Here is a 12,405-nt window from a genome sequence, read left to right on the forward strand (position 1 = left end):
AAGAGTGGCACACAGAATACAGCTCTGAGGGACTCCAAGTTCCTGTGGGAAAAAACTGGAAAGTGTTGAGCCCACACCGACCTGGAATTGGCTGTTCATTAAAAATGCTTAATAAAATGTGGCAAGTTGCCATACAATTTGTATGAGTGAAGGTCTTGCACGATGCCATATCTCCATGTTGTATCATAAGCTTTCTCTAAATCAAAGAAAATAAAAACAAGATTTTGTCACTTCAAAAAGGCTTCTCTAACTGATGTTTCAAGTCAAATTAAGTGGTCTATCGTGGAGCATTATCTTCAGAAACTGCATTGAGTGGGTGAGAGAAAGTTGTTTGATTCAAGGAACCAAACAAGACAAGCATTAATCATCCTCTTTAAGGTCTTACTGAGACAACTCGTCAAAGTAATGGGACGTTAATTCGAAGGAATCTTTGTATCCTTCCCAGGTTTAAGAAAAGGGAGTGCAACAGCTTAGCACCAAGCATCAGGAAAAACATTCTCCTGCCATATCTGGTTAAATACAGCCAGGAGAATAGTAAGAAAGGCAGGAGGAAGGTGGCATCTGATCTCATAACATATATCATCAGGTCCAACTGATGTATTCCCAGACCGATGAAACACAAGTTTAAGTTCCACTAGCGTAAGAGGGTGATTGTAGTCACAGGGATGATCAGTTGAAATGGAAAGGGGGCAGATGTTGAATTCGTGTTTTAATAGCTAAGAAGGGAATGAGTTTGAAGAGCTAGATACATGACAGAAACATTCACCAAAAGTATTGGCAATGCTCTGAGCATCAGCAACTTCATGGCCATTGAATATTAAGATAGAGAGGGGGGCAAAAGTATACCGTCCACTCACCTTCCGGATTTTGTCCCATATGACTTTTGAACTGGTGATTGACGAAATTCTAGAGGTGTATTTAATCCAAGATTCCTTCTGACTTTGATGTCTAACTCGCTGAGCCTATGCACATGGGCTTGCTGAAATGCAACGTGATTTGAAAGTATGGGATACCTATGTAATTTATCCCAAGTACATTTCTGAGCTTTTCATGTTATAGAACAAGCAGAATTCCATCAAGGGCAGGGATGCTGTGGGAAAGATGTTGAGGTTTTGGGGATGCACCGAGTAGCTGTTTGGACAATACAGTTAGTTACTGCTGCTACACAATCATCTATTGATGATTTATATAAGATGGCAAGATCAAGTTCAAAGAGAGCAGTGAAAGATGGCCAGTTGGCCTGGTCCAACATCCACTGATACACACAGGTCAGGTGGCACTGATCACAGCCAATCTCTCTTAAAATGATAGGAAAATGATCACTACCACATGGATTAATGTCAACCTGCTAAGAAAAGCAAAGGGGAGATGATAGAAAGATCTATAGCAGTAAATAACTGACTGGAGGCATGAAAATAAGTGTAAGAGCTAGTATTGAAGCATGACCTTTCACATCAATACCAGAACCACCCAAGAAGAGATTATGCCCATTAAGATCCCCCAAAATTAAAAAGGGGTTGGCAGTTGCTCAATGAGGGCATCAGGTCTGAGGGATGATAATTTTTCCAGGGGTAAGGTACAGAGAGCAAACAGTGATGGTACGACTCAAGGAGATACAGATGGCTACAGCCTCCAAGGGCGTATTCAATGACATGAACCAGGTGGGCACATGTTGATCAACCAGCAGTGCTACTCCCCCATGTCCTTGTCCTACATATGACCTGTCATTTCGATATAAGGAGTATTGTCAAATTGTGACTGTATTATAAGGTTTTAAAAATGTTTCCTGTAAAAAAAGACATTTGGGATGATAAAAATCAATCAAATCCTTGATGTCATTCACATTTGATTGAAAACCTCAACAGTTCCATTGGATTAGCATGGTCATTTTTCTTTATTTTGGAGGAGAATACGGCACAGAAACCTACTGCTTGCGAACTCACTTTTTTTCTTTAATGGATGTAGGTCGGTCACTCTCCAGTGAACCTGCTTTGGATCAAGAAGAAAGGTTGGAGTTCATAGACATACATTCCAGTGATTGAGGACATGAATGAATGGTTTGTTTAATATTTGGGGTGTCAAGAGAGGAACACCCCATGAAAACACCTAGGCTTGAACAAGTTGGGCAATGACTGGAAGATGTGGTCGGGACAGAGATAGAAGTACATACTGATTCGTTAACTTTGTTGATATTGGAAGGTAATAGATTAAGAATTCTGTAGGAGACATGGAAAAGTCTGTCTGGACTCCTACTGTAGTAGTGGAATGAATTGCAGCAGCGTAAGTCCAAGATGGAACTGGGAATAGTAATTTCCAAGCCTCTGGGTAAGTAATATTGTCAACTGTCTTTAGACATTGTACTTCTTTCTCTTCTACCCATTTAGGGCAAGAAGTGAAATAGGAAGGATGTGGACCATTACAGTTAATACAATGTAGTTCTAGTTGGCATTCAAAAGCATCATGGTCTTTACCAGCACAAAGGGCACATGTCAAGGAACCATGGCAAGATGTTTTCAAATGACCAAATTGATGAAAATGAAAATATCTAATAGGGTTAGGGATACAAGTCTGTACCTTACAATTCAGATATTCTGCCTCGATTGTGGTAGGAGGATGTGATGTTTTAATGTTAATATTAGAACATTTGTCAGCTCCATAATCCCGTTTTTACGAGTAAACATTCAGCACACGGCTGTAACACCTTGGCTGGTGAGACCTGTGAGGATCTCCGACTCTGGAATGGTCTTTAAATCCCTCTCAACTATAACTCCTCTGGAAGAATTCAAAGTAGAATGAGGAGTAACCTCAATGTATACATCTCCAATAGCCTTCAATTTCAAGAGGAGTTTGATATGTTGTGATGAAGCTGTTTCCACTAAAATGTCCCCAGACTGTAAATTTTTTACTGATTTAGGAGAGCCAGCAAGCCCTTCTAAACCATTCTGAATAAAAAAATGGAGACATCTACCCTAAGGGTTTATCGGTTAAAGAATGTATAATTAAAAATCACGGGACAGATTCAAGTTGTAAATTTGACTGTACAGTCATCAATGTCTGGTTATTTGCCAGCAGTCAGATTTTTCTCTATACTGTCATCCTTGTTTGTTTTTTTTATTTGAGGGGTATCCATTATAAAAAAAAAGAATATTTCAGTCCCCACTGACCCCACCCACCATGGAGCCCTTTGAGGGGAAGCACTACAGTGCCATATAAGATCACTGCAGCAACACCAGGGTTTCGTGAGCACTACACCTGAACACCAGCATTAAACATAATGTCCACTACACCTGTTGAGGACGTCCTACACTTGCACTCAGTTGACCCTGGCCCAAGTAGACTAGCCGACTGATCTTGGGGGGGGGCACCCAAAGACTGCACGTCTATAGAAATTCAAGGCCAAATTTAACCAGCAGGATCCTCTCCTCCCCTTTACGGGTCACCACACATGGCAAACAAGCAGGTGGATGTTTAGATCCTAGAGGAGGTAAACTGAGTGTAGAGAACCTTCTCTGGGAAGTCCCCTCACCACGTACAGGAATCCACATCAAAGGGATGAACACAATCTTAAATGTGGACTAAGATTTCTCTTGTATAGACTAAATGCATGAAACACTGTTTATATACATATGCTGTACATATCTTATGCTTCTACATTTCCATTTAAGCAAATAAAAAAATATATTCTAGAGTTGTGAACCATAATATGTTTATGATTTATTCTGCTGGAGTCATAACTTCTTGGAAACAGTACTTAGAACTGCCTAATATGTCTGAAGCAAAATAAAATGCAATTTTATGCTGCCATCCTGATTTTTCAAAACCAGTTTTGTTTCCTCTCATTTTTCATTATCATTCAAATTCTACTGACAGATGAGTTTGTCACTTTCATGTACTGTCCCGATTCTGAAAAGACAAAGGTTGCAATGGCAAAATGAAATATATTATGGATATAAAACATTAAAAGAAAAACCATAAGGGCATTTTTTTTGTGCATTAAACCTTTGCTCTATTTTTTTACTTTTTATGTGCAAGTTGAAGTTCTAATTTTATTCCTTTTATGTGTTAATTACATATCTTTAGGTGGAAAGAACTGAAATGGTAAATGAGAACAAGAGAAGCATGATTTATCTCTTTGATTAATTATAGTTCAACAGATACATATGTGACAAAGGAAGAAATCATGTATGTTTGGTATGCCATCAATGGGACAGTGGGTACTGGCTTCATTGCTATGACAAGTGTTGCAACTACTGAAAGGGAATCAATCTTAGTTGTGGTTCTTCACAGCCTTGATGAGAGGCTTGACATTGACCAGACCTGTCTTCAGAGGAAACCTGTAGTGTGTGGATCAGAAAGGGCAGCAGCAATGCTCAGGAGGAATCAAGAAATAGCTGCAAACCCGAAACAGATCGTTCCATCTCTGTTGGCCACAACACTGCACTGCTCATCATCTCAAGTTTGAACACAAGGGTGCAATGAATGGTATTCACTTATGTGTCACACAAAGTTCATTCTTCCTCAGTATCTGTATGTTCTACAAGAATAATCCAAAAACAGAAGGACTTGAAATTAGCAGCAAGGTCAGTGGGGAAACCTATAAGAGTTAGAAGTAATAGATGGCTACCTCATCTAAAAATGCATTGAAACAGATAATAAGAGGATAGAGAGCATTGGTTACCCACTTACAAAATACATCTTAACTGGACCAAAGAGATAACAAGTTAAACTGGGATCATTTAGTTTAACTGATTTGATAAAACAGTTTTGGAAGTTGCAGATTATATAATTACTGTTGTTGTTGTTTTTTTAACATGATAACTACAAACACCATTTTTAAATTTCTTTCTGCACTGGTACTGTGTTACACTTAAAATTTAATCAAACTATTTTACTATCAATGTATTTTAATGAAATTATGATCATCAAGTATGTTATAATTTAAAGTTTTATATTATCTAACTTTTATTCCTTTATTTTAAATGTTTCAAGATTATCTTGTCACAGGAAATCATTTCAAATTCTTTCTAAATTTATGGTCAGCCCGATCCATTTGCAAAGATGAAATTGTGTTGCTATGCGACAGTTTGAAGTTGAAATGCATGTTTATAATGAATAGAAAAAGATTTCCTGCTATTTATCTAAATATAGGATCATAAATTACCAGTGTGTAAATATGAGCACATGATACAGAAACAAAGCTCTGTCTCTAGCATTTGACTACATTTTCTTGCCGTATATTTATTGTACTGACAGACAATTAAATTTAATTTAGGTTTCACTTTTATATTTTAGTTAATTATGCATTATTTGCATTTTAGAATGCATATTTGGTCAAAGCACAACCAAAGTAATTGAGTGATGCTAAGGCTAGAGCCAAGGGTTTCTTAAGGCTCTTAAATCAAAAGAACGTGACCAAGTTCTTCCACTTTATATCTTGATGTGCTTCAATCATTGCTTCTAGTACCTCTACCTAAAAGTACAAAACCAGGTAAGTTTATATATGTTTCTCTGTGTCGACAAATGTTTTTATCAGTAAATTTGATACCAAGTTTTCTTTCCTTTTGAAAGGAAAATGTAAAATGCAATCACACTGTGCATTACAACTTTTAATGAAGATTTTAGATTCATTCAGAGAGAGTAAAAAATTATGTGTAATGACTTTGATGGGAACAATTTCATATAATAAACCTGACCATCAGATAGATTCTGTTTGTAAATGTGTCAAGTGTATAATCCTATTGAAACTACTCTGGATTAAATTTCATGTATTCCACCCACAAAAACATTGTGTTATGACAATGTCATGCTGTACTTTCATGCTTTATGTTTTTAATACTCTCCTTATTTGTATGTCATCTTTTTATTACATCAAGAGTGAGGGGTTGACAGGAACTGGGGACATACAACAAAGTGCCATGACATACATGCTAGGCTACTTTGAAGAGAGTCATCATGGACAGTTTGAAGACATCACTGATGGTGTCTTGAAGGTAATGTAAACTGTTAACTTGAACTTCTTACCAGAAGTTACTACAGCATGTAACAATGCTATAGTAAATACTGCTGTAGCTTTCAACTGCACAGGTTCCTGTTAGAACATATAAAATTCAATTCATTGAATTTATTTACACAGTAAACTCCAGGATATTTTGTATATGCATTTACAGCAAAAATAATTTAAATGTTACTTATGCAGTGAAATATTTCATATCTGGGCTGGACAACATGCCAATGGTAATAATGATTAACTTTATTTGCACAGGAAGGTGAATAGAAAAAGAAATATATACTGTTTTCATTTACATTCATTTACATTAGAAATATTTCAACTATTAACAGCATATTACCTACTGAAATTATTCTTATAGAAACAAATAAGAATAATTTCAGTAGGTAATATGCTGAATAAAGAATATGAATAACACAGGACTATTAACTAAATTCAAAAGAAACTACAATATTATATTACTAAGAAATAAAATGTTTATTTTTAAATATAAAATCAGGTACAATATATTACCTGTTTCTCATATGGTAGGATGCATTATATACTTACGTATCATCCAATGTCAGAATTATGTATATAATAACATAGGATTAAGGTAAGAAAAGGTAAATTTTGTACTACCTATAATCTAAAATAAAATGCTACTAATGGTAAATAGAATTCATAATCAACAAATAGCAGATTATCTTGTTCTTACACCAAATCTGGGTGTTGAGAAACAACAGCAGTTATGCTGTCTTTAAAAAACATTAATAATAAACTTCATTATTCCCCACTAACAGAATAACTTGTAACTTTCTAATGCAAGTATAGTATCTGTTCTTATATACTCCATTTCCTTTATACAAAATTCCTCTTTGAGCCAAAGGTTTCATTTAAAATATCTCATATAATGCAAGGAAAGCATTATTTGTACCTGACTTAAAAAAGAAAAATAAATTATATCCTTATACATACCTTCATGACTCTCTGAAGGCAAGGCAAAACTGGAGGAGTACACCCATCTGAGAAGTAAAGACAAACATAGATGTTCTGTTTATTAACACTGTATTTTGTTTTTAATTCTTATTATACTAGTAACCAACAGTATGCAACAGAACTAACATGTCAAAGAATTAGACACAGCCTGCCACAATAAAACATATACCGTGGCAACGGTAATTCTACTGGGAAATTAAATTCCAAGTACCCATAAATCAGTCTAGCATATAGTAAAACACTACTACTGGGTTCTAGCATTTGTTAATGTTACATGTGTACAGAAGATTTTATTAACCAATAAATACGGAAAATAATTCTTCAGAAGAAAGGTTACATTCACAGCAAGAATTTCACATATTTTAGTAACACATTTCTTATCAACAGACAGGTTAAATGTAAGGAATTCATGTCAACCAGCTTACCTATTTTTGCCTTACTAAGATCCATTATTATTCTGCTAATTTCTTGGATCTTTAAATACTTATTTTAAAGTAAATACAGCATTTATATTAATTGTGGTAGCAAAAACATATCACAAACTTTTATGATACATCTTTCTTTATTCTATTTTTGAAAATTCTGCAGTTTTAATAACATAACTGATGATGAAGAACTGACAAAATTAGGCATAATAACTTTCCCATTTAATAAAAGTGCATTTTAAACTGAGAGAAAAATGTTGATTTTTTGTGAATAATATGAATATTATTAATTGTAATGAAATACAAAAATAGGCACACTAATTTCAGTAAAGGATGACAAACCTTCTTGAAACATTACATATACTTTTTGGAATACAATGTAAAGAACACTTGTGTATTGAACTACTCATATTACCTTCTAAACAAAATAGAGGTACTTTCACCATACACTGAAACTATTTCTTAAAATGGGGACAGAAAATAAGCATCACAAAGTTTCGTACATGCTAAAATGGCATCAGATAGTAAACATCAATGTACGTCAACCATGCATCAGCCACTAGCAAAGCTAATAAAACTTACATTGAAGACTTGAAATTTAAACCAAAAAAGTGTTTGAATTAACATGCATAGAAGTATAATTTCTTAGTCACTATCATATTAAGAAAGAATAACCCCAAAATAAAACATTATAGTGGTTCAGGACTTAACATAGGTCAAACAACAAGTCTATAAACATTTATTTTTATATTTTGTGCTGTATTATTGATGGTATATGACCTATTTTTTACAAGAGAGTTGCACCACTGTAAATGTTTGAAAAAAACCAAATATGCACACACAGTATATGCATGAATGAAAGCAAGTATTTCTTACTTTGATTGAAACACTGATGTCAGCTTAACATTGTCAAGATTGGCCATTTATCTTGAATGCTAATACAGTGGAACAGAGATGGTATACTTATAGATGCACAACAAATACAGATCATGTAAACCATATATTACAATTTCTCAAATATCAGCTGTAGCTGTTGACCAGTAAGACCACTAACAACAGAAATGCAAAGTGTATGTCAGTTTAACTAATGCAACCTAACGTATACTCCCATAGAAGATTGGTGATTGGACAATCACAAATGCTTGAGGCATTACATTCTTGAATTTGAGAAATCAATGAATTCACTATCCTATTGTGATAATTTATGTATACTGCAAGTAGATTAATAGTTTTATTTATAGAAATTCTAAAAGATGAAATTTGACCTATCACAGCTTACTTACAGTTTTCAAATTTGAATTTTGTTACAAAAAACAGCAATTCCTTTTAACATTGGCTATCATATTTCTGAAGTGAATGCCAGAAGAGAACTTGAGTAGCTAATGCATTATTAAAGATTAATTCCTCAATGACTGAATGCATCAAGAGGTTGTCAAAGTGCCTGAAACCCCACAATGAAGAGTCAATGGTGACTGAGAAGTCTTCCCATCCCATGTGTTACACCAAGCTTTTGAGATAGAAAGAATAACATGCACATGGGTTATAGTCTTATCCAATGATGACCAAGACATTGTTGAATAAAATCTCAGATCAAACAATGATTAGTTTTGATTAATGATGATAGCTGGAAATTCTTGACATCAGAATGCTGAAAAAAAAGAGAGTGACATCTTTGCTTTTTAAGCACTCAGGTAAAGTTTTGTGATAAATTGCACAAACCTCTTGAGTGATCTAACACATCAGTCAATGCAGCAAACTTCAGTTCAACTTGAGAAATTGATATGAACTTGGCAAAATATTTACAATTTTATGCTACCTATCAAAGGTCTTGCATTATCTAATGAAGTAGTTATTCCAATCTCTATATGGAAAATATCACTGTTGAAAGCAGAGCAACTTGAGCCAACAGGTGAGAAATATTGTAAATAATAATTTTGCTCCCATCTGTAAATACTTCTGCTACATTAGAGTGGTTATCACTTGATACTTCTGCTACATTAGAGTGGTTATCACTTGATACTTCTGCTAATTAGAGTGGTTATCACTTAATACTTCTGCTACATTAAAGTGGTTATCACTTAATACTTCTGATGCATTAGAGTGATTATCACTTTCATTTCAATGATATTATACAAGCTGGTGTTATGTTGACTTTCAAAATGTACATGCCAGTTCAACAAAGAATGACTAATAATAGCGTAAGTTATTACAGACACAAACAAATCATGTGACAAGCAGAGTCAAAGTATTTGTGAGTGAATATTTTGCAGCTGTAGTAAATAGGTTAGTTACAGAACTTAACATTTATTTTATAGTGAAATTACAAAATAAGTTTTCATAAAACTAAATAAAAACAGTAATTCTAGTATATTTATAAAAAAATAGGTTTGGCTTGTGGAAACTGAACTATTTCATCTCATTATTATTTCTGGACAACTGCACATGTTATACATTAATTTTATGTTAACTAGACTTAGTGTTGGCTATAGAAATTTGAATATGTATTTATTTGTAAAAATAAGACACTTTTACTTCTTTATTTAGATAACATTTAACTTATTGTAGAAGGTATATTAGTATACCTATACATTCTGACTTAGGAGGTTCACGTATTTACATCCATATTTATGGATAACGGCTCAGAAACATTTCCACACAAACCAGTTAACAAGTAGTTATGGTCATGAGTTTATAGAAACTAGCAACTGGATTAAAAGAATCATGTGCAGAACTGAGCAAGCCCAGCTTCTTGATAAGTCATAATTACACTAATTATGTTGAATAAACTTCTGTGATTCTGATCCCAAGTGCAGCTCCTTGCCAGTAGTTGACTTGTCCAGCTATCCTGCAGCTCTTCAACTAATCCAAAATTGCCCAGGATCTCTGCTGCACCTTTAGATCCAGTCTTGTAGATATCTGTTTTATAAACTACTTGTAGGTAGTTAATTCTGTCTCTTTTCTAGTCTAACAATCAATGATGATGTATAATGTTGGAGGAAAGAAAGGTGCTAAATATTAAATCTGCTGCAGATTTAACATATATGTATCACAGCTATTAACAGACATATTGGAAGAATTATTACTGTACAAGAGAAGGTATGTCTGAAAGAATATCTCAGGTTAACATGTTCATTGTAGTTTCAATGTTAATGAATATAATAGAATGTTCAATTTATGAACATGCTGCCATTCAGAATGAAAGTTTAGTAATATTAATACTGAACTGTATTAAACTGTGCTCAGTATCAGAGTGAACCCCTCCATCCCAAACCTAAACTTCCTAGAGTTTGTGTGCTTAAACCATGACTACAAAATCTGACATTAATCAAATTTACTTGTAACTAGTGCAAAACTGTATCTAAATGACTACACCATGGGTTACCTGTTTCAGTTACAAGCTACAAAACATGCCACATAGTGACATCGTTTTTGTTCTCTGATCCCAATGTTTAAATTCTTCTTGATTTAATCATTTTCTAATAAAGAAAGAGAACATAGCACTCATATTTATAATTCATAAAAATAGGTTCACATGCAATAGTATTTTATTACCAATTACCCTTACTCACTGTTTCCTGTTGCACAAAACACATTAAAGCTGAAAATTCACATTAGTAAAATGGTAAGGAAAAGCATTAAGAAAACAAATCATATTCCTATGAAACCACACAAGAGTTCAATATTGTGCTGCTCTGGCAAAAAATACATAGTGATTAACTGAATAGATGAAACTTGTGAAGGGTCTAATCACACATAAAATAACGGGTCATGTTATGATTGAAATTTTAATGAATACTTTGGTGTAAGAATTGTTAAAGACAACCATGGAATTTAAGAAATTTTTAAGCCCTGTCTGAATCTTAAAACACTTAACAGGTTAGAACCATTGGTCTCTGCACGTAAAGTAGTGGACTCAATTTCAGTTACCAGTTTATTGAATTGATCTGAATTTGTTCAATGTGATAATCTGCAAAAATGGGCAGGATCCTCTTAAGTTATATATGTAAATAAACAGCTGGTATAGGTAGAGAAAGCACTATGTAGAAAAGCGAACAACGTTTCGACCTCCTTAGGTCATCGTCAGGTTCGCTCCTCTACATAGTGCTTTCTCTACCCATACCAGCTGTTTTTTACATATATAATTTTCTCTACAAGTGGGTTTTCTCGTCACCACAGATTAGGATCCCCATAAGCTTGACTCATAACAGTCCACAAATGTAGGTCAAGCAGAATATAGTAATATCATCTGTGAGCACCACGTTCATACAGGGCCTGCGGCAACAAGTAGGGAGTACAGTTAAATCTGGTGCTAGTGTGTATTTGTATTGATAAAAACACACCAATTTGGGTAACACAAAGTGGGAACTAGTGAAAAAAAAAAGTGAGGGATTCTCAAAAGGGGACGAGGACAAAAATAATCACTCCCCCCAATAATCTAGCAGATGTTAAAACAGCCACAGCGAATAATCAAACACCCTCTGAAGACAAAACCACCAGACTGTAAAGAATGTGAGAAAAAGTATTGAGAGAAGGTCGCATACCATCCTGTATGATGATCTTCACTGGGTCATTGAAATGGCCACAAAAGACATAGAAATGTGATGAATTTGATAAGGCATGACTCAGAATTCTTATTGCCTCTAAAGAAAGTACAGAACAAACAATATAGATATTTGTAAATCCACCTCAACATAATTTTGGGAAACCACAAGTTGCATACCACCTCAGGGCTCTGACAGAACATAACAAATGGTTATGTTTGATCAGTCACAAAGGTGAGAAGTAGTTGGCAAAAGAATTGATAAGAAGGGTGTATCCTCTTTTCTAGCTGTCTGAGACTTAGGTAAGAAGGAATTAACAGAGTATAGCAGAACCAAAGTGGAGTGATAAAGTCCTGTGCCCATGTACTGCAAACAACTCCAACCTACAACATTCACATGTCAGCAGCAACAAAAATATGGTGCATGAGGCAAGTGGATATAGTGCAATACCACT

General features: G+C 34.5%; 1 protein-coding gene across 14 annotated transcripts in view; it reads right to left on the reverse strand.

Annotated features, from left to right (window-relative positions):
• LOC143247048 (poly(A) RNA polymerase GLD2-like) overlaps positions 1 to 12,405 on the reverse strand; it is a 119,376-nt gene that overhangs the window by 24,771 nt on the left and 82,200 nt on the right. For 8 of the 14 annotated variants that reach the window (XM_076494386.1, XM_076494385.1, XM_076494387.1 and 5 more), the window contains one exon: positions 6,965 to 7,011. In XM_076494386.1, coding sequence (XP_076350501.1) covers positions 6,965 to 7,011 — 47 coding nt within the window. Of the gene's footprint in view, positions 1 to 6,021; positions 6,089 to 6,964; positions 7,012 to 8,318; positions 8,346 to 10,177; positions 10,327 to 12,405 lie in introns of those variants that run through there. The other 6 variants (XR_013026325.1, XM_076494388.1, XM_076494390.1 and 3 more) reach the window with 4 other exon arrangements.

The sequence above is a fragment of the Tachypleus tridentatus genome, chromosome 3, assembly GCF_004210375.1.
Source record: "Tachypleus tridentatus isolate NWPU-2018 chromosome 3, ASM421037v1, whole genome shotgun sequence".
Taxonomy (NCBI): domain Eukaryota; kingdom Metazoa; phylum Arthropoda; class Merostomata; order Xiphosura; family Limulidae; genus Tachypleus; species Tachypleus tridentatus.